At 51.4% G+C, this 22,567-nt stretch overlaps 1 protein-coding gene across 4 annotated transcripts in view; it reads left to right on the top strand.

The window, feature by feature from the left end:
* The window catches only part of NR6A1 (nuclear receptor subfamily 6 group A member 1), a 92,926-nt gene that overhangs the window by 56,506 nt on the left and 13,853 nt on the right, over positions 1-22,567 (top strand). For 2 of the 4 annotated variants that reach the window (XM_086763903.1, XM_086763905.1), the window contains 5 exons: positions 11,932-12,162; positions 17,121-17,176; positions 19,151-19,308; positions 20,227-20,454; positions 21,153-21,407. In XM_086763903.1, the coding sequence (XP_086620029.1) occupies positions 11,932-12,162; positions 17,121-17,176; positions 19,151-19,308; positions 20,227-20,454; positions 21,153-21,407 (928 nt within the window). Of the gene's footprint in view, positions 1-3,902; positions 4,024-11,931; positions 12,163-17,120; positions 17,177-19,150; positions 19,309-20,226; positions 20,455-21,152; positions 21,408-22,567 lie in introns of those variants that run through there. The other 2 variants (XM_086763906.1, XM_086763904.1) reach the window with 2 other exon arrangements.

Below are 22,567 nucleotides of genomic sequence, written 5' to 3' on the forward strand. Positions count from 1 at the left end.
GGGCAAAGCCTGGCTGGAGCCCAGAGAATTATGAAACCTTGGCTGTGGGTGGGAGGGTGAGAGCGGAGGAAGGGCTGCCCTTGCCTTGGGGCCATGCAGCTCTGTGACCCCCCCCCCGCCCAAATCTGGGTTTTTCATGAAAGCTTTTAGGGATCGGTTGTGGCAAATGATGGTGTCTGCAGTGTCCTGGAAGACCTTTGCTGTCCTGGTCTGGCAGTGTCTCGCCCATTTCAGCACTGGTTCACGACTCCAGTTAGGCTGTGCGTTTCTGAAAACGTCACATCTTTTGAGAAGTCCTTCTCTCTGGAACTGTGGTCTCAAGGCGCGTGCTGGGGGAGCGCCCGGTGAGAGGGGCAGTGCCCAGCGGTGCGCACTCTGCTTGCTTCTCGCAGGCAGCCCGGGCAAGGTGCCCGCGCACCCAAAAGCAAATAGGGAAAATGTTCTTAAGAAAAAGCTCTCAAAGCACTCCTGCATTTGTACAGGATGCTTTTTAAAGCGTTGCACAACTCTTAGGCGTATTTTCCTTTTCTCCTGCCGCATATGTAACGTGTCATCTCCACGCTGGTTTGCCTGGCACCACAGTTCACTGTGGGCAAAGGGCAGCAAAACGCAGCGGTTTCCTGTCCTCGCTTGCAGACAAGCGACCAGGTTGGCAGCGGCATGAGCCGACGCTCAGCACACCCTGGAGATCTTCCTGCATCCTCCTCTTGCTTCCCATGCCGTCCCTTACGGCCCTAATGTCAGGACAATAAATCTGTTGCGGGCAGTGGTGTCACTTGTCCAGTTTTTGGTGGTGGTTTTGGCTTTTACTATTATGGACTGGTGTTATTCTAAAATTTTAGATGTCAGTTACAATAGCACCAGCTTTTTCTTTTTGGGCTGGGAACTGGCTGATCATTCTAAAATAAGAGCCAGCCGCTTTATTTTTCCTTTTACCAGGCTTGCTTTGAGGCTGTTTGGTTCAGACGACAGAATTAATCTTTCTTTCTCCTTGCCTGCCCCCTGCCCATTCCTAGGTTAGCCTCTCATTTCACAGAACAGTTCCAGATCTCTCCAATTATTTTCTGCCCTTAAGGATTTGTTATGGGCAAACTGTGACGTGTGTATTTAATGTGAGTGAGTTTTGAGTAATTTGGAAGAGTTGGGTTGTTTGGCCAGTTAGCCGTTTTCCCAGCCAGGTTTTGTTTATCCTTGCAGTTGTTTCTGAATTAGCAGGTTTTTGTTTTTTTTTGTATATCTCTGTTTTGAGTCCCAACAGCAGTTGTGTGAGCAATTTTCTGTCGGCCTGTTATCCTGAGATTAAGTCGCTTTATTTCAGATTGCTGTGTCCACATCACACTGCGGTGCTAGAAAATAAGCACTCTGCATTCTGGTCACGCTTCTCCGAGGGGTGCCGGGAGCGAGCGGAGTGCTCGCTTGGGATGAGGAATGCGGAGCTTTGGGAGCAGGCACAATTGCAAACAGCTGTGTCAACAGCGCGGCCGGGAGATGGCTTACCTTGGCCATGCGCTGCGAGGGCAGGGGAACAGCTCCTCACACAGCCCTGCTTTGGTAACCTCCAGAGTAAAAAAGGAGAGGTCAATCCGAAGAGCGTGTCAAGGACCGACACAGCAACCTCACAGATTTGCAGCGTAAGCAAACCAGAGACCTGGCCCAGTGCAGGATGGCCTTGCAGCAGCTTGCTCCTGCACTGTGCACCTGCTTCTGCAGCAATGCTGGGTTAAAACTGAGATTTTGAACAGACAGAATCGCAGAGGGGCTGGGGTTGGCAGGGACCTCTGAGACTGTCTGGTCAGACCCCCCTGCCCCAGCAGGGTCCGCTGGAGCAGGGTGCCCAGGCTGCCCGGAGGATGCTGCTGAGCTCTGCTCTTGCGTGCACATGGGGTTATTTGCATTGCTGGATGTCACCAGAAAGCAATAAAATTTCAGGCTTGGGATCCAGTGAAATACGACCTCCTTTGTTGCCTCTGCGCCTTGTTTATTTTAAGTCAGCCATTTCTCAGAGCGTGGTTGAGCCCTGCGGTCCTCGGGATGAGGAACAGAAGCAGACTGTGGCTTCTGAACAGAGTCAGCGCAGACATCTGGCACACAGGTTGGACTGGGCACTGGCAGGAACAGTTTTGGCCATTCCCTTAAATGCCTCAGTGTGGTGAGCGTTGGTTTGGGCATGGACAAACCCAGCTGACAACCAGGACTGCTTGTCGGGCATCCTGTGTTTGCAGCACTAAGCACACATGAACTGCGCAATGTCCAAGGCTGAGTTCATCCCAGGAGGAGGATGAAGGAACAGAAGAGCTTCGTGAAGAGCTGGTGTGGAGAAACACGTGGCTGTATCTGACAAAGAGCTCACCATTACTGGTGCTGCCATGGTAGTGCCCATTTTGAGGGAGGCGGCTAAATCAGCCATGGATTTATTGTTATGAAAATTTGCAGAGCCACCAAGTTTAGAGGCCGAGATGATCTGTCTCGAGGAGGATGAGCAGCATGGATTTTTTTCTTATGTGAGAGAGAAATTGTGAAAAGATGAAACACCCAATGCCTCATCTGATGGTTTCCATTATAGAGCTAATTTTCTTGTGGGAACTACGGCCAGTGTGATTTCAAATCCATTCTAGCAATAGCGCTGCTGAAACTGTTTCCATTAGGAAGGTGGCTGCCGGCTCACTGACAAGCCGGTGCAGATCATACATTAAGTTCTGATCGTTGACTGACCTTTGCACTTGTCCGTCACCAGCTGTGTGCGCAGGAGCCCTGCCCTGCTCATGTCTCGGCACACGCCGCTGTCCTTAGCCCACCGCCTGGTTCAGGTGACCCGAACTGGGCTGTGCCTGTCCCTCGTCCCCGTCAGCGTGGACCGTACCGCTCCTCTCGTGGCACGTGCTCTCACGGGGACTCGGAGCGCCCTTGTCCCCACTGATGGCACACCTACCCGTATTTCCTGATCTGTTGTTGTTTTACAGGCAGTGGTTTGTTTTTTCCCTGCTCCATCCCAACTTTAACGTGCTGTGGTGACACTTCCAAACCTGATTGCAGAATGTATCTGCAGGCGGAAGGCAGAAAACCCGATTTCCCAGTGCGGCTCAGCTGGTGGATTTTTTTTGGAGCCAGGTTTGTTTTCACTGTCAGTCTGGGTACTGGTCTTCAAGTCAACTTGTGTGAGGCTGATGACAAAACCACAAACTGATGCTGAAATAACTTTTCCCAATCCCATGGGAACCGGGAGTCCCCGTCCGTGTGCGCAGTGGGCTGTGGTTGTGCCGTGCGAGCGCTCTGCCACGCGTGGACACGAGAAGGCCCGTGGGCAGCACGGGGTTCTGCGGTGTGGGTGGCTGTACTGTCACCTGTGTTTGCTCAGCTGTGAAGTGGGACCCGTCCACCTCGAGCTTGTGCTTCACTGATGATGGAGCACTGGTCCAGGTTGCCCAGAGAGGCGGTGGATGCCCCGTCCCTGGAAACATTCCAGGCCAGGTTGGCCGGGGCTCTGAGCAACCTGATCTGGTTGGAGATGTCCCTGCTCCTGGCAGGGGGTTGGACTGGATGGGCTTTAACGGCACCTTCCCACCCAAACCCGTCTGTGATTCTCTAAGTTTTTGGCCAGTAGTTGTTATCAGCATGAAGAACTAACTTTCACAGAGGAAACTGCTGGTTTTTGTTGGTGCGTGTGTCTGAGGTACTGATTTACCACCCGAGCAGAGCGTTCTAACCGTGCTGGGAGGCCGCCGCAAAACCAAGGCAAAGTCCTGGCCGCGCTCCGCACCCCCGGGCCCGGCGTTTGGCGGGGACCCCGGCCCCCCCTCTCCCCGCGGCCCGGGGCGGGCGGGAGGCGCGGCGGGCCCGGCCCCGCGGCGGCCGGCGGGGGCGGCGCTGACATCACGGCTCGTTAGCATAGGCCCGGCCCGCGGTCGGCGGCGATGGCCGAGCCGGGCTGCCCGCCCGCCCGCCCGCTGGCCCCGCTCCCCGCCATGCGGCGGCCCTAGGAGCGCGGCGCCGGGGGGATGAAGCGGGACTCGACCTGCATGGAAGGTGAGCGGGGCCGGGCGGCGGGGCGCGGGGCCTCTGGCGGGGCGGGGGCCGCCGCCTCCGCCCCCCCCACCCCGGCCGGGGCCGGCCCAGCCGCATCCCAGCGCCGGGAGCGGCGGGGAGAGCGGCGCGGGGGGTGCGGGGCCGGGACCCGCACCGGGGCTGCGGTGCTCAAACAGCCGTGAAGGGCTTTTCCTTTTCTTTTCCCCCCCCTTTTTTTTTTTTTTTTTTTTTTTGAGGCGGCTCCAAGCTGCCGGGTGCTGGCCGTGCCGCGCAGCCTTCAGCTGCAAACCGGATTATGCAATTAAAAGAAAAAAAAAAAGGGGGGGGGGAGTGTATTAGTTTGTTTGTGGCTTAATTTGTTTATATTTAAAACTTCCTAATCCCTTTGACCATCTGGAAGAGCTTTTTTTAGTATTGTTAATTATCGATGGTATCGGGGTCATGTAGGCACTTGATAACGCAGCTGCATCTCTCCCGGGACTAATCCTGGTTCACAGATATTTACAGCTTTTTTTTCCCCCTCCCCCTACGATTGAAGACAAGGGCAGAGCTCTTCTTTAGACTAAGGATGAAATATTTAAGGAAAGCTTAACGCTGCGTGTTTGGGTAACACACATTTTGAAAACTCATTATTTTTAGTTCTGCCTAGGCCCTGCCTCCTTGTAGGCAGGGACTGCTGGGGTTTGTTGTTGTTTTAGATGGTCTTAATTCTGCATCATTCACAGTCCTTGCACACGTAGGCAACTTAAATAGGTCCCAGAAATTATTTTTCAGCAGGGAAGTCAGCTTTTAATCTTACTGCTTTGTAATTTATCAGTTTTTAAAAACAGAGTCTAAACTAGATTTTAATTCGGAGCGTATGGCCATGCAGGAGCAAGGGCAGGGTCCATGCAAAAAGCTTTATTTTTCTTAAATTGGATCAGGGAAAGTGGATCACTTGGGAGAGCGGCGGTGACCTCGGAGTGGATCTGCTAACGGCGTGAACACGGGTGGCGGATGGAGACCCTTGCGCCTGTTAGGGCAGCTGGGACCGCCGCTCGGGCTGACGGGGGCACATCTTGGGGCAGTGGGCTTTTGTTCCCAACTCTTTGTGCAACAACTGGCCGGAGTGAAGGATCAGGCCCCGTCCCCCCAGTGCCACACAATGGAGTGGGGCGATGGTCTCGCGGCGACCCTGGGCCCTTGGCTGGCTCCTGCCTGCGCTTGGTCGGCGGGACGGGGGTGCTCGGGGGCGCGGGGCTGGGTGCTGGGGTGAGGCAGGGCTGGGGAGAGGGGCTCCCGGCCTCGCTGGAGAAGTTGCATTTTGCAGATGAGTTTTTGATATGCAAATGGTGATCGGTCCCAGCCGCGGAAGGGAAGGGTGATGGGTTTCGTCAGCTGCTCACTCTCGGTTTATACCTACAGGAAAAAGAGCAACTGCTGGTTTCTGGCTTTTTATGAGGGTTTTCTTTTGACTGAACACTTCTTTGGCCGAAAAAAAATCAGTGTGGAGTAAGACTGTGAGTTTTGGATTTAATTACTGGGAAGGGAGAGCAAAGCTGAGATGTGCTGGTCATTTATCTGTTGCAGCATTTCTCCTCTTTTTAGTACTCAGTCAGTGCTTTTCAAAATGCGATCGTAAGTAGAACATCTTTTTACAGTACAGAGAGTAAGGTTGCAGGCAGCCTCTTTCTTTCCCTATCTTCTTTTTTTTTTTTTAAAAAAAAAAAAAGGACTTGAGGAGGCTTGTCCATTTAAATTAACCTTTATCCTGGCTGGGCACACAAATGTTTTTGTTTTAGTTCACAGAGGGTTAATTCTATTCAGGCTTCTCACCATGGCCGGCCTGATCCGGGACAGCACAATCTGCTCTTTGAGCCCGGCCTGGCGAGGCAGGACGCCGGTGCCTTCGCCCGCGTCCAGTGTGGGGCTGGGACCCCCATCTGCGGGGCCAGTGGGGGCGCGGGACGCCCTGCCCCATTGTGTGCCCAGCAATGGGCTCGGTCGCTGCTGTCCCGAGGAGGGGCCACCCAGCAGAAAATTTAATCCCGGTGGTCATCAATTTTCAGTTAAAGAAAAGACCCCTGAAGTAAACGTGCCTAGTTTTGGGGGTGAGCTTGTTTGGACAATGCAGCACTCCACAGCGAGGGGGGAATCACCCCAGTTCCTTGTACTGAATTTAACAAGGTGGTTTTCTTGCTAAAAATTGACAATGAAAAAAAATAATTGAGAAAGATAAAGGGAAAAAGAAATCTTTAAGACGTTTGTGTTTGAGGCGTCATCAGAGGCGAGCGAGATTTTGCTAGGATTTAAGTAACACATGTGTGAGATCTCCCCCTCCCCTCCCCAACAGCTGGTATTTAGCAGCTTGAGATTTAAACCCAGCTAAAGGGTGCTGCGGGCTGCGTGTGATAGGGAGCGTTCATCGCGAAGCAAATAAATGATGCGCAGTTGAAAAGATGTGAAATATGTTGATGAATTGCAGTGCTGAGCATCGTCTGTGGTCTTTTTTTTCAGCTATGAAATACTATTTTTTAGTTGCAAATCATGTTCTGTTGTTTAAATGGGAAGTTTTGCAAACTGCAGCTTTCTGTGTGCTCCCTCTCGCTTTTCAGCAGGACCAAATCCCAGCAGCAGCTGCTCTGGGGGCTTGGGTGAGGGTTTGTGCCTTCACTTTTGGCCTCACTCTAGGAAATAAAGTCTTTGTTGCTGCTCCGTTATAGAGCACCGATGTTACAAGTCACACAAGCTGGCCGCACTGACGCTCGGCCTTATTTCCAAGGTAAACCTCTCGCAGGGAGCTGTAGGTGCCGTACGGTTTTACACTGCATCTGCAGGGGTGGGTGCCATCCTTCTTGCAGCCGTGGGGAGCTGCCGAGATGAAACCAGCATCTGGTCCCCTCCGGGAACGCAGCCGTGCTGCCCACCGGCTCTGGAACACCGAGGGTGCGTCCCCTTGGCCTGCTCGGGGTGTTTGCCTGCAGGAGTGGTACAGGTGGGAGCGCTGGTGGGGGCTGGCTGAGCCCTGGATGTACGTCCCGATACTTTAATTTATTTGCGGTGTATTTTATATGCTCATTCACGTGCTTTAGTGTTTTCTGTATGTGTCTTTGCCCTGTGCGTCAGCAGGTTGAAAGGTGTTTCTTTTGGAAATTCGTAGGAATTTTCTTTTTAAAATTATCAACACTACTCATTTCGGTGAGAGGAAACATAAGTCTTTTAAAAAAATAAGTGTATTGCGTCTACTGTTTGCCTGATAAAACAGACAAGTAGAGATTAATTCTCTTTCTCACACCATCTTCTGTGACTCTTGTGTAACATCATAATATTCTTGGAGAATTTACATTGTATTAAAATGTGGTATGAAACCTACCATGACCTTTGAAAACAATGCATCCTTTAATGTGGCTTTGGGGAGGGGTTAGCGAGGGAATAGCCATAAAAATCTTCAGGGTTCAAGATGAGGTTGAGATTTTTGTGAGTGCTTTTGTCGTAGCAGCAACTGTTTGATTTAGTGGCCCCTGCTACAATGGGGTCTGAGAACAAAGCCTGAATATCCCGTGTATGAGTTTGTTAGATGTCAGACCCATCAGGAAAATTGTGGGGAGGGAAGCTTCCTCAGCTCTCTCTCTGAAATAAATTATGTGCAAGGTATTTGAAAAAACTTGTTATCAGTTGCTTTGTTGCCTAATCTGTGTTGTCTTGTATGGCTTTAAAACCAGAGGAATTGGTGAGACAAGAGGTGACAGAGCCAAGGAGGAGGAGGGGAGGGCTTATTCGCTTTAAAATTATTGTACTTACTATGTGTTTTGATATTCTTGTGAAATTTCAAGGTTAAGGGAGCTCAGAGCACCCTCAGCACAAGGCTGCTTTGAATTTCCCCATGCTTTACCATTTGTGTAAAGTTTGCTGCGTTTGCCCCGGCTGTCCCAGCGGTCGCCTACACAAGGCGCTTGCATTAAGTAGGGTGAGAAATAGCAAAGGTCAGGAGCCGGCGAACCCAGGGCCGCAGGGGGAGCGTCCTGGGCCTGGTCACGGTTCCTACAGGATTTTTTTAAACCTCTGAAACCCTAAGACTTTCTGTAGGTAATTATTTTTTTATCTACTAGTTTTGTTTGAGCGGCAATTCACTGGGTGTAGGGGCGCCTCTCTAGTCCCTGGAGGCCTGTGGCTTTGTTTGCAGCGTGTGCCACTGTTTTACCGTGAATTTTAATCTGGAAACGCACCCAGCTAGCAGTTTCTGCAGGGAAGCATGTGCAGTTGTGGCGATGGGGCCATTCACGCCACCTCGCCGTCACCCTGCTAGCGAGGAGATGGGGACGGCGAGGGAAGGGTTCTGGTTCCTCCTCTCTGTAGTCATCCAGGCTTCCCATGTTCACCAGGCGACCACCCTATTCTTTCCACAACAAAAAAGCTGCCCCTGGAAATGCGCCCTCGTTTACATCCCAGCCAGCAGCGTGCGCAGTGAGTTGGGAGCCCCGTGATCCGCCGTGGGATGCCGCGGGCTGGGACGCCGTGCCGTGATGCGTCCTTGCTTGCCTTCTGCCCCGTGTGTAAGCTGGTAGTTTCACGGCTCCCTAATTCCGCCCCGTCCTGCCCGGCCGGGGCATGGCGTGCCCGGCAGCGAGCGCGGCCATTGCTGCTGACCCCGGGGTCCCCCAGCGCCTGCGATTTATGGCACTGCTGGTGGGAGCAGGGGGAGGGCCGGGAGTTAAGCTGAGGCTGAGCTAAGCCCTGCAGATAGAGGACTCTTCTGTCCTGGGCTAATCCCCCGGCCCCCTCCCGCGTTTATCAGATAGCTGAAGGTAGAGATTATGCAATGGGTGACTACAAAGTCATGTTTAGCTGCCTCCCTTCAGCGAGATGCTCAGATAGCCCCCGTCCTAACTGTACCAGCATTCCTTTGGGACTGCGTTCAGCACATACCTGAGCCTGTCCGTGCTGTAAAACTGGGAGTGTTGGTGTAGTGATGACAACATGAAGGTTTTTTTATTTACAGTTTGCATTTCCTTCATTTGTCCCTTTATTTTGAGGTTTCACAACAATTTTTAGTGAAATTTGCAAGAAAGTGAAGATTTGCATGCTGTACATTAGCAAACCTTTTGAAGATCAATACCGGTTGGTTATGATTTCTGCTGGGTTTAAACTGTGGAGAAAGCTGCTCATGAATAAGAGCAGCTGGTTTAGATTTTTTACTTGGCTTGTGTAACTGAAAACTGGTTTTGTTTCTGATCCTAATACATTTGGCTTATTTACTTCTATTGCATTCACATGTTCTCCAGTAGTAGGAAGCTACGCGCTGGTTTATCGAGTTGCTTAGGCTTTATCAAGATTGGAGAGGACTTCACTGTGACTTCTGCCTCCTGCCACTCCTAAAATCCTGTAGATAAAACCACCTTTTGTCTCAGAAAACCTCGTGGTCAATCTAAGTGAGGAAAACCAGGCTCGGTGTTGTCTTGCTGGTGTGAGTTGGAACAAGCTCATCTTCAACCAGTGTGATTGTAAGGCTGGGGATTTTCAAGGTCTGTATCATTTTCCTGAGTGATCCAAAACAGGAACAAGAAAAACTGCATTTTTGTGGCCCTGTCTAGTCTGAATTTTTGGTGACTTGTGGCAGCGTGTGACACATCATGAATGAAATAACCTTAGGCTGCAGAGAGGCAGGCCCTGGACGGAGCAGCCGCGGGGTCGCGAGGGGAGGTGTGTGTGGGCAGCACACCAGGCACAGTGCGGATTTGTGTGGTGGTGTCTGAGCTCTCTCCTTGGCTCCCTGCGCGGGACGGTGGGCGCAGGCAGTTGCCATGCCCTGCTCCATCTCCTATGAGCGGCAGGAGCTCAGCCCCTGCCTGCTCCCGGTGCTGTGCCTGGCTTCTTCCTCCCTTCCTGCTCCAGCTGTGCTGTCTTTTTTAGAGTAGTCATGGCAGATGGTTTCTCCATTTTTGAATTTGTGCTCTTCTTTTCCTCCTTCTTGCTCTTCAACTTTTTTTTTTTTTTTGTTCTTTCTTTTCTTTATGCTGTCTCCTTGGTTTACTGACCTGATCTCTCTGTCTGTCTCCCTTCTGTTACTGCCCTCTCCCCCTCTTGTTATTCATCTTCTCAACCACTTTCTTTTAGCTGTTGAGACCCATCAGCTCCGACACGGTGTGACCCTCTGCCACCCATGCCAGAGCATCACGGTAATTCCCTCATCACCTGAACAAGTCACCGTTGTGGGCACTTGGGTGCTGCCTGGAATGAGTCTTTGTCCCTGCTGGGGTGTAAGGGTGCCATGTGGGTCACTCTCTTCTGCTCCTGTCACCTGGATGTACCTAAAGGAGCAGAGCTGGCCCTTGAGTGCCTTCACCCTGCAGCTCGTGGTGGTCTCGGAGGAAGAGAAAAGCAAGTCTGGCTGCTCTCCTCCCTGGCTCCGCCGGTGAGGTCCAAAACACTGCTTGGTCAGGGCTGTGCCATCTTGCCCTTCCCAAGGGACAGCCCTGACTACTTCGTGGTGTCTCCCCCAAGCACCATCACGTACTCCTGGTTTCCCGTTAGTTTGAATTGTAGCCATCATATGAGCTCCTGCAGCAGAGAGTTTCTCCTCTGCATTTTGAGCAGTTAGCTGTAGAGTAGGACCTTCCTACACAGCACAGCCTGCATCCAAAGGCGGGTCCTGGAAAGTGTACGTGCTTCTTGTGTCTCCTAAGCAGCTTGCCTTTACCGAAGTGTGTTTAAATATATGTGTTACACAAACGCCAGAGGGAAGGGACTGGGACAGTGAAGTGTCTCCTGGGCCTTGCTGTAGCTGTGGGTATTTCTGCCTGCTGGAGACTGCACAGTCACGCGTTCAGGCCAAGAAATACCAGAAGTAGGCTGGTGTAACCGGCGTCCCTAGGAAGTGCATGACCGAGTGAGAGACGGACGTGCGGTTCCTCGAGTCCCGTGTCTCCAAACCAAAGCGATGCCCTTTCTGTTCCTAGCTGCCTCTGCCTTGCTTGGCCAGGGCCAGGTAACGATTATTTGACGTTTGGGAAAGCAGCCCCATGAAGTGTGGTGCAGATTTGTGCATACCCCTGTACGCACTGGAATAGTGCCCATCTTCAAAGTGCAGCTCTGTTTGCGCTCGGGGGATATTAACGGGTTAAAACACTGGCGTGGGGGAAGGCAGATTGGCCTGGCGTGTGAGGGGTTAAGCTGTTTGCCTGTGCTTAAACATCTGCTGCAGGAAAAGCTTCTGCTGCAACTTGCTGGCATTATTTGAAGTGCAGCTGCCTGTTACTGTGAAGCAAGGTTTAGGCCTCCCTGTGCAGATGCAAGGTGATGGGGATCCATCTGGGTTAACTCCCTGGGTCTCCTCAGCCATCCTTTGCTTTTCCTTTCTGTTTGACCTGGCGTCTGTGGGATTGCTGCCTGCTCACAGGTTCTCCTTGAGCTGTGCTCTGTCCCAGAGGCAGTATTAGTCTAGTTGTAAGATTTAGAAGAGTTTAAGAGTTTGATGTGACAGCTCCTGTTGCTGGGAGTCCTGCAGTTTACATTTTTAGCTATCCAGAGGACTTCCAAAGATTTGGAAAAGGAACAGTAAAATCATGTCGTTGTGGCCTAATCATACTGTCACTTCTGCGATAATGAATAACATAATTCCCTTGGGTTCTGGGTGGTGTGGAGCTGGATTTGTGGGAGGCCTGTGAAGCTCCAGAGCTGCAAACAAATCCCTCTGCACACATTGCCATGCAGACTGTGGTGAGGAGCCTTGTGCTGGTGACATCTCTGGCTGGGCTGGGCTGGGTTGCCAAGACCGACATTTCTGGGCGAGTCTGTGCCGCGCTCGGCTTTGAGAGCATCTGTCCGGGCAGGCTGTGGGGTGCTGAGACTTTCCCAGTCCCCTTGGGAGAGTTTGTGATCGCTCGGTGAAGCCGTTTTGTTGACCAGGAAGCCTTTTGTCCTGTCTTGCAGATGAGCGGGTGGATCAGCGAACCTGCCTGATCTGCGGGGACAGAGCCACGGGGCTGCACTATGGGATCATCTCCTGCGAGGGCTGCAAGGGGTTCTTCAAGAGGAGCATCTGCAACAAGCGGGTTTACAGATGCAGCCGAGACAAGAACTGCGTCATGTCACGCAAACAGCGCAACAGATGCCAGTACTGCCGGCTGCTCAAATGCCTCCAGATGGGAATGAACCGAAAAGGTAAAGAAAAGCGGGCCTTTTACTGGTGGAGGTGCAGGCTGGGGCCAGTGTGAGCAATACATGCTCCCCTTCCTCAGCTGCCATTTTGTATTGCGGTTCTGCCTCTCAAATTCTTAATAAGAAAAAGTAAAACTTCAGCAAAATTATGCATGGATAAAAAATTCTTCCTCGACTACTTTGTTACTGTATTGGAGAAAAATATATGTATGAATTGAAGTGACATTTGGAGAACGGATCGTTGTGACCCTTTTTTCAGGGAAGGTAACGGTTACTGTCCTTCCTAAAGGATCTGTCTTTGCATTTACCCTGAGCGAAGTGGTCATTGTTTCTGTGCTTCAGTATACTAACGTGGCAGAAATGAGTGCACTTAAATAGGCTTTTAAAATCCCAGGAGATCAGAGCCAGACTTTACCTGTTCGTTGTCGTTGGGGCTTAGACCCGCAGTTGCTGCCCGGTGGTAAGGTCTGAGGGTCTTCTCTTCCCTGTGGAGTGGGGAATGCTGAAGGTGGTTTGCCAGGTGTGAGGTCACTGAAGACACAAATGAGTCCTGGGTTAGGGACAGCCACCGCTTAGTCCCCGCGTGTGCAGAGGTGATGAAATGCTACAGTATCATCTTCAGGGTGGAAAATCTTAAGTAGCTCAGAAATTAATGATAAAGAATAGACTGGGATTTGTTTTGATGTTGTGTCTCTACTCTTCACTCCAATGTTTTGCTTTTTACTCTCTGGAAATGTTGTTACCATTACAAGCAGAGATTTCTTGGTTTAACAGCGACAGACAGGAGTCAGAGCAGAAATGGGTGGGGCTGTAGCACAGAGGAGGCTTGGGCTCCCTCCTGGACGTGCAGGTGGGACAGTGGGGGGCACGCCTTCCTGACCACCAAACAGAAGTGTCCTCTCACGTTTTTTAAATGCAGCTTCTGATGCCTTTAGTGTCATCGTTCATATGAAAGCCGCCTGTCAAAAGCACTATAACTTCCATAAATTTACTGCAAATCCACCAGGATCTCCCTTAGAAAATGCATCTCAGGGCTGAGATGGAAAGCTTAGCTCCTGACTGCTTTGATTACAAATTATCTTGAGGACTTCTGTTTGATGGGGGAGGCAGGCTAGTATCTTCTACCTGAGGAGTGTTGTTCTGGGTGACAAGAAGCACTGGCTGGGTTTGTTTATTCTTTTAAGTGTCTGTAGTGTGAACTGCTCAGCGCTTGTCAGGATTTCATAAATCAGGGTAAGTTATTATTAAAGGATTCTGCCCCTCTGCTCCGCTCTGGTGGGACTCCACCTGCAGCACTGTGTCCAGCTCTGGAGCCCCATCATCAGAAGGATGTGGACCTGTTGGAGAGGGTCCAGAGGAGGCCACGAAGGTGATCAGGGGGCTGGAGCACCTGGGAGAGCTGGGGCTGCTCAGCCTGGAGAAGAGGAGGCTCCGGGGAGACCTTAGAGCAGCTCCCAGTGCATGGAGGGGGCTGCAGGAAAGGTGGGGAGGGACTTTTGACAAGGGCCTGTGGTGCTAGGATGACGGGTAATGGCTGTAACCTGGCAGAGGGCCGGTTTAGATCAGATGTGAGGAAGAAATTCTTCCCTGCGAGGGCGGTGGGGCGCTGGCCCCGCTTGCCCAGAGGAGCTGTGGGTGCCCCGTCCCTGGCAGTGCCCGAGGCCGGGCTGGACGGGGCTGTGACCTGGGCTGGTGGAACCGGGGCAGGGGGAGTGGAACCGGATGGTCTGTGAGGTCGCATCCAACCCAAGCTCTCTCACCGGGTCCGAGCCCAGCGCGGCAGCCGGGCCCTTGGGGGCCCCGCCCGCCGTGGGCCCCGCCCGCCGTGGGCCCCGCCCGCCGTGGGCCCCGCCCGCCGTGGGCCCCGCCCGCCGTGGGCCCCGCCCGCCGTGGGCCCCGCCCGCCGTGGGCCCCGCCCGCCGTGGGCCCCGCCCGCCCGGGCGGTGCCGGTGCCGGCAGCTCGCGCAGCCGCGGGGCGGGCGCGGCTCACCCGCGGGGGCACAGCGCCACCTGCCGGCCCGCCGCCCGCGCCGCCCCCGCCCGTCCCCCCGCCCGCCGGGCTTCGGTACCGCGGTAAGGAGCGTTTCCTTGAGCGCTTTCATGCCGCGGTGCCCAGATTATTGCATAACTGAGCTGCAGCGTTCCTTCCCAGCTAGGTCTGCGTGGCGTCACCTTGGAATGCAGGGGCGCTGGGCTTAGCGCTGGCGGGACTGTGACGGCCGCGCAGCCCCGGGAGCGCGCGTCAGAGTGCGTGCCTTCTGGAACCGTCCAGGTCTCTTGAGACTTTTTTTGGTGGACCACCAGCAAAACCATTACTGCATTTTGTTGCAGATCTTGGCTAGGTTATGCAACGAGCAAGACTTCAAAAAATCCCGTTTCAGTGAAGCATCTTGCAGGGGGACAGGGAAGTCCAAAATCCAAGTGGCAAGCAGCAATCGGGAAGGCTGAGCTGTGCAGCACGACGCCTGTCTGTCCTTGCTGACACCCACGCCACGTGTCCCAGCAGATACGAAGTATTGCCAAACACCTTCCAGGTGTGGGGTTTTTCTTCCGTGTAGGTTGGGAACAGTTGTATCAACAGAGTCAGTTTGCATCCCGTAAATCTTGCTCTGGGATGCTGTGCCTGCGAGGTCTGGCAAGGCGGTCTGGAGAGCATCGAAGCACTGGCCAGCAGACAACTGCTAGAGCAGCAGTAACTGCGTCAAGAGTTGTGAGACTCGTTTAACCTCCGGTTGTTGCAAAATATCGCCAGTCTTAAAGAGAATACGCATGAGCTTAGGTAGCGCCTTGGGTGGAGCTCTGGTTTAAATGACACTCGCTGCTCCTAGGACCTGCGCAGCCCAGCTGCAGGCTGATCTTGGCACACAGAGTGAAAGGTTCTGCTGGCGGGTTTGAGTTGGGAGCGCAGGAGCCGGTGCAGAGCAGCGCCCTCAGCAGTGGCGGGCTGTCTGCGCCAGCGGCAAGGCAGGAGGCCACCGGAGAGCGACGACCAGCCTGGTGACCAGCGCTGTCTCGGTGGTTAAGAACCACCGTAAACGCTGCAGAGGCAGATTTTCCAAGGCATTCTGTAAGGTGATGTGGCGTAGAAAAGGAAGATGTAAGCTAATGTCTGCTACAATTGAACTTTGAATTCAAAAGACCAAGAGACCAAGACCTTGGCTCTTAGTGAAATCAGCTGAGAAGCTTTTTGAACCACAATTAGCAATAAAATATATTGGAAAACTAGATAAATGCCCGCAAAATTGGAAAACTGTTACTGTAGTTCCATTAAGTTAAAAAAAAAAAAACTGAAGAGAGTAATGGAGAGATAATAATGATGCTTCGTTTTATGGCAGCCACATTTTTTTTTAATGAGAAACCCATGTTTTTTTGAAAGAGCTTTCATAGAAAATACACAGCCTTGTTTGTTAAAGTGAGCTTGTTGTCTTGCTGTAGCTTAAAAGATTTGTGGAGTATAAAAGATAATCATAATTGGTTTATGTCCTGTGTTTGTGGCTTCCCCAGTGTGCTTGAATGAATGCTGTCTGGCATTTCAGATAAAAACACTTGCTGTTTTATGGGGGTGATGGTTTGCTTTAGGGTTAGAACTGTACTACTGATCTCATAATGTGGTGTTGTAAGGTGCCACGGGGAAGGCTACGCTGCTGGTCACGGGCTGGCGGAGTTGTAAATCCTCAGGACAGTTTTGCGTAGCGATTTGCATTGCTTGACTCGGGGGTTACGATTCAGGAAAACGCAGCTTGCGTGCAGTCCAAGTACACGCAGAGCTCTGCCGTCCTCCAGCTGCCTTGGGTGAGCCCGCGTGTGTAATGCCTGAATTGCCGGTGCAGCACCGAGGCAGACAGGGATGATTTGAGCTGAGCATAACTAAAATAAAGCAGCAGTGTGGCTTTTCTGGTACAGAAACTTTTCCTTAAATTTTGTGCCTTTTTCTGCTTCGGGAGGGCCTCCTGCAGCCCCGTGTGCCGCGCAGGGTGAGGCCGGCCGGCAGCAGCAAGGTCACCGCACAGCTGGGGAGAGCCTCCTGCCAAGTCTGGCCAGGTCGCGGTGGGAAAGAGCTTGGGACCTAATAAACAGGAGGGACCCGGCCCAGGAGAGGAGGCACGCAAGGAGCAGGGCTGGTCCTCGAGTGCTGCCAGCTTCCGCAGGGCTGCTCTGCCAGTAAAGAGAAAAGCAGGGGGAAGAGGAAGGTAGAGAAGCTGCTTCAGGATAATCTCCTGAATTGGACTTCACTGAAGCTCCCTGGAAATTGGACTTCACTGAAGCTCCCTGGAAATTGTTTGAAGAGCCTTAAAAATGCAGCTGCTGTATTGAGAAATTGGGCTGCCCTTCCAAAATGAAACTGCATAGCTCAGCCTGGTACCTTGAATTTTAAATAACGGCTTTGCATGCAACCGACGGGGTAAAACATCTCCCCTCCGTTTTCCATGACGGCTGTAGGAGGTCTGACCCTCTGCAGTGGCAGTGGTGTTAGTAGCTACCAGAGAACTGCCCGGTCTCCGTGCTGCCGGCAGCATGGGGCTGTGGGCAGCGGAGCTAGGAACGCTGGTGTTCACATTTCATTTTCTGGAAGTCGTGGGTATTCGTTGAGTTATTTCCAGAGGTGAAGTAGGGTTGCTTTCTGTGCCACTTCTCAAATTATTCTAGAATTAACTGTCATAAAGGATTGCTGTTCCTCTTATTGCCTGTCACTCAAGGATCACACAAAGAAACTAAAGTCCCTGAGTAATGCCTGTAGCCCCCTCCGTGTGTGTGTGCCCTGTGAGGGGAGGGTCACGGTGTGTACTGCTCGAGCCCTCCGGTGCCCTGGAAAGTGCTGGAGATTTCTGTGTAAACTGCTTTCATGAGCAAAAATAATCTTTTAAGATACAAAGATTTCTTTCAAAATAGCAGGTACCTTATGTATTTCTGGAATACAGAACAATAGCGTTCCTCACCAAGGCTTATTTGTTTTCTTTCAGCAATCAGAGAGGATGGCATGCCCGGAGGCAGAAACAAAAGCATTGGACCTGTCCAGGTGAGCATGCCCAGCCTTTTCTCCGTGGTTCCCTTCAGCTCTTGCTCTCTTGGCCTTGGCACATATCTCGTGGGTGGTGGGCTCGGACCGTGGCAGCGGCTCGGCATGGGATGGGGCCAGGGTTCGTTTGAGTGAGCCTTTCTCAACCCTGTCCGTGCCTTCTGCTGGCGTTGCAGGGCTTTGACTCTCCACAAGCGTTAGAAATAGCTGTCATGAACAGCAGATTTGTAAGTAAAGCTCGGTTCTTGCTTGTCCCCGGAGGGGACGCAGCGCAGTCCCGGACTGCCTGGATGAATTCACGGGCAGTCTGGCCATCGCGGCGCTCTGTCCTTTGTGAGCCGCACAAGGACGTCTGTCCCTCCACAGCTCCAGTAAATCTCACGGACTGCCTGCTGCAATTCCTTAAGTTGTTGCAAGCGGGGCACCCAGTAAATGTCTCGTTGATTGATGGTGCAGCTTGTCTGGAGATGTCTTGTAAAGCACGAGGTAATTCAACACAACAGCTTGTACTGCACGCGTGAGAAATGATGGCCATTTCCAGCTCGCTTCTGGAAAGGCGGTCTCTTCGAAGTTTACTATTTATTTTAATAAAACAGAAATAACACTGAAAGCGTTTTCTGTGACTGTGCCTATGGAGAGACTACTCACCCCAGTCCAAAACCAAACTGTGAGAAGCCAAGCAACCAAATGCACTGCTCGCTCAGTGAGGTCCTCCTTAGCGAACTGAGAAGGCAAGAGTTAGGCAGTGTGGCCGCGCCTGTGGTCAGCATCAGACAGCGCCTAGCTCAAATAATAAAAAAACTCTTGGTAATGATAGAACATTTTCTGCTGTTGCAAACATCACATTTATAACAGCTTTCGTTGCTGATTCTTAAAGTGGGTCTATCAAGGAAGAACAAATATCTTATTTCTGGCCGGTGGCAGTTTTTAGTGCCTCTCTGAGCAATGTGGCTGTAGCACACCAGCAGCCTTTGCTAGCCAGAGGGAGCCCTTCCTTATCCGAGGGTGCGTGGGGGGTCAGTGCTGGACCCTGGGTTATGCCGTGGGCTCCATCCCTGAGGTGACACTGTTCAGCTATTGCACTCTTCGGCTTCTGCACCTGGGTAAGCCTACTGCGTGTTCCTGACAGTTTTACAAGACTGGAATAAACTGTCTAAGCAATGTTTGACTCTTGAAAATGATGTTTGGAGTTCACTGCGCTTTCTTGCGGCACGTTAACTCCAGGTCTTTCTGTATTTTGTGACAGCCTGGCTAAGGGACATGCACAAAAAAAGCCCAGAACTTTCATGTTGCATTTTCCCTTCTACTGATGCAACATTTCTCCAGGAGCATACCAAACTCTTTCTTGAAGCTTTATACTTCAGTGAGCTCTATTTTTAATTTTTTGTAGTCCATTTTAGCTTCATATCTATTAGTCTCTAATACTTGTTTTAAGTATTAGATGCCTGGTTACTTCTTTAGGTGCTGCCTGGTTCTTATCTGGGGAAAAATAGTGAACAATGATTCCCTGTAAACGTTTTCCAGACTAATTTTATATGTCACCTTGCCTCTCTCAATTGCTTTATTAATCTGGAGCCTACCTCACCTTCTGTTTGCCTTTACCTCTGCCGAGTGCTGAATGGTGTTCCCGAGGAACTGGCCTCAATTACTCCCAGGTTTTTCACGGTGTGGCAGTGGCTGATTTACGGCTCGTTGCTGTGTGTATTTGACATAATCTTTTCATGTGTCCATTTCTGTCTACTGTGGTATCATCACCTGAATTGTACTGCAGGCACTGGAGCTCCCCATGATTAGCTGTAAACGGAATTTTTCGTGTATGTTGTTAAAGGTAGAAGAAAGGTGTGACATCTGCAGGAATGGTGACGTGTTTCTCCTGGTGCAGGATGTGGCCGTACGGTGAAGGTGTTCACCTAGCGAGCTCTGCCTTATTTCTGTTCTCAGCTGACATAACCATAATGGTCTTGTATTTGGCAGATATCGGAGGAAGAGATTGAGAGAATTATGTCTGGGCAAGAATTTGAGGGAGAGGCAAACATGTCATGGAGCAACAACGGAGACAGTGACCATAGTTCCCCTGGAAATGGAGTTTCTGAGAGCAACCAGCCTTCACCCGTTTCTACTCCATCTTCAAGGTGGGAATGACCCTGGAATAATTTCGTATTACGGTGATCCTGACTGTCTTTCCTTGAGTGATGCTTTGGGCCAGTGTAGAGAGAATACACCGCGAGTGCATCTTCGTGTAAACCAAGCATACTGCAGCTTCTTACATCTCTCATTGTGTTTTAAGAAAGACAGAGGCTGAACTGAAAAGAATTGAAGTGGGAGATAAATGCTCATGAGCAAATGAAAAAGAAGGCAATGTTGAGTTAAAATTGCATTTCAAATATATATCTATGTATATCTTAATTTGTATTGTTAATTTTTCCTGCAGATCATGAGAACTTGATTACCTTTCACTGCTCGTTCTGCATAAGCTCATTTTCTGCACTGTGCTTAGGTTTTTCAAAATAAATTACTCCATTTAGTTTACTAATTCATGATGTTAATGCTCGCTACTGTTAGGGCTAGCCTCCTGATGCAGCCTTTGACTGTAAACACGGCGAGGAGCTCAGCCTTGCATTCCATCTACTTTCAGTTGCATCTTAAGCTAGGAGATATTTCTGCTCACTGCTCGTGTAAATACTTAATTTACAATCCTAAATTATGGCCCTGTAAGGAAGCTGGGGGGGAAATGCTTTGTGCAGCTTGGTTTCTGTTTTACTCTCCGAATGGTTGCTCAGCAGCAATTCCCAGATCTCCGTTAAGTGGAACTAGCGCTGAGCCAGGCTCAATGCAACACAAGTGTAAGGCTGCGTGTTCTCAGTTATTTCTGGTGTAGGGTTTAAATAAAAAGGCATTTCTCTCTCTCTCTTTTTTTTTTTTTTTTTTCTTTCTTCTTTTTTCCCCTCCCCCTCCCTATTTTTATTAACATTTCTGATGGAGCAGGATGCAACGTTTTAATGAATCAGGTGGAATTTTGGAGGTATATTAAAAAGCTTTTCCTTTTCCAGTAGGTCCGTGGAGCTGAATGGGTTCGCCGCACTCAGGGATCAGTATATCGGGACGCCGGTATCCACGCACTATCAGTACCTCCCGCACCTTTTTAGCTATTCTGCTCACTCAGCTCTGATGCCCCCCCAGACGCGCAGCCTGGACCCCCAGTCACACAGTCTTATCAATCAGTTGGTGTCAGCGGAGGACCTGGAGCCGCTCGGCACGCCGATGCTCATTGAGGACGGGTGAGTGTGCGTGGCGCGGTGCGAGAGGCTGCGCAGGGCTGCGTGTTCCTGGCTGGCGTTTGTGTCTGCCTCTCCCTGCCTGCACACGTGGCTCGGGCTTGTGCTGCAGAGGCTGCTGATGGCGAGGGGGTGCTGGGTGCGTGCGTTCACGGCCCGATCCGCATGGGGGGCACGTCCCCTGGCAGAAGATGCAGCTGTAGTGCAAGCAGCAAACCAGACCCTGTCCTGCGGGTGGCATGTGCCCTTGCCGGGGCTTGCACACACCTTGTGTGGGGTTTCAGGCTGCGTGGGCTGCTGAGCCTGCGCGGGAGCGGGGTTTGGTGGGTTACAGCCCTGAGATTGTGTTACCTGTACAAAAGGCCCGGTAATAAGCACAGTAGAAGAATACACATGGGTGGAAAAAAGCTGGGTCGTTGATGTCTCTGAGGTGGAGCTGCCCAATGCCTGGCAGGCTGGGTGCTGGCCGGGTGCGTGACCCCAGGGGTTCGGGTGGGGGTCTCGCCTCGCAGCCCCCATCTGGGCAGGCTGCGTGCTGGCCATCGCAGCTCGCACTGCCAGGTCACACCCTGGGCACCGGCATGGAGGGCACTTGAACGCACATTTCTGTGGCGTTTGCCTTGCTTTTTGAGTACCTCGTCGGATGTTATCATTCAATGTTGTTAATTGTTTTTATGCCTTCGTGTTAACTGTGCCTGCAGGTATAAAGTGACTCAGGCAGAGCTGTTTGCGTTGTTGTGTCGTCTGGCGGATGAATTGCTTTTCAGGCAGATTGCTTGGATCAAGAAGCTGCCGTTCTTCTGCGAACTCTCCATCAAGGACTATACCTGCCTGCTCAGCTCTACGTGGCAGGAGCTGATCCTGCTTTCTTCGCTGACTGTTTACAGCAAGCAGATCTTTGGTGACCTTGCGGATGTCACCTCCAAGTACTCTCCCTCTGATGATGAGCTGCACAGGTGAGACATTGGGCTGAGCCCACGGGTAAGGGAGCAAGATCTGGAGATGGAGGAGCCATCGGGAGGATGGCAGTCGGGCGTGTGTTTCTGGCCCTGTGACCGACTAACCACCTCTCCTGGAATGGGTCACTTCACCTGTGGGTGTTGTCCTTTTCTGTTTTTTAGGAAATGGTTGTTACAGGCTTAGAAAGCACGTTGTAGTTAGTCAGTGTTGAATCAAAACTTCCTTCTCAGGGGAAGGTACACGGTGCTGAGTGGTGCTGTTTGAAGTTCCCGTAGCAGTGCTGTTGTCCTCCAGCCCAGCCCTACAAACTGCCTTTTGGTGGGGAGAGTAAAACCAACCAACGCTTTGGGTAACCCTGACATGCAGAACGGAGGGTTTTATTTAAAAACCCTTTGGGCCAGTGGAAAGGTTGTTCACAGAGCTGGTTGTCCGTGTTATCAAAGTGTTCATTATTAATTGCTATTTCATTGTTTTGATTACATAAATTTAAAGATGTTGCAACTTAGCTCTTGTTTTTTCCATAGTACGTACTATCTGATGCTCTGAGGAACCTGCCTTTCATTTATCATGTTCGTCAGTGTGTTGTTTTCTGGTTCGGGTGTTTTGTTTTGCAGTCTTGGTGCCAGACAGATCCTTCTTTTGGTAGCAGACTCACAATCTCACAGTATTATGGCAAGGTAGGTAGGATTTACGGAAGCTGCTGCCCACCTTCCCGTTAAACGTCTGCCCCATTTGCACTCTGCCCATGCTAGGGCTGAGGACTTTGCAAAAGTCACCAGGGAATCTCAGTGCCTGATAGGTGAGATTTAAAATTCTGCTGTGGTCCTCGGCCATCGCAGTATCTAATGGTTCCTTGAGGTTCTTTTGTGCATCCGTTTTGCCAACCGGAGGGGTGGGCTGGCTGAGGCCGCAGTGGAGGCGAGTGGAGGAGCGGAGAGCTGGACCCAGGTGTCTCATTTCCCGGGGCAGGTTCCTCCTCGGTGCTGTTCTGCCCGGCCATTCATCGTGCATCTGGTGCTGCTCCTGCGAGGAACAGTAAGGGTCATAGAAAACCACAATAACACTTGTTCTGCATTCAGCCGTCCTTTTGTTCCTGCCGTTCTGGTCAGAGCCTCAAAAGAGAAGTGTTTGTTTCATTTTGGGTTTGCGATAAATA

Source organism: Chlamydotis macqueenii, chromosome 20 (genome assembly GCF_036417535.1).
Source record: "Chlamydotis macqueenii isolate bChlMac1 chromosome 20, bChlMac1.mat, whole genome shotgun sequence".
Classification (NCBI taxonomy): Eukaryota; Metazoa; Chordata; class Aves; order Otidiformes; family Otididae; genus Chlamydotis; species Chlamydotis macqueenii.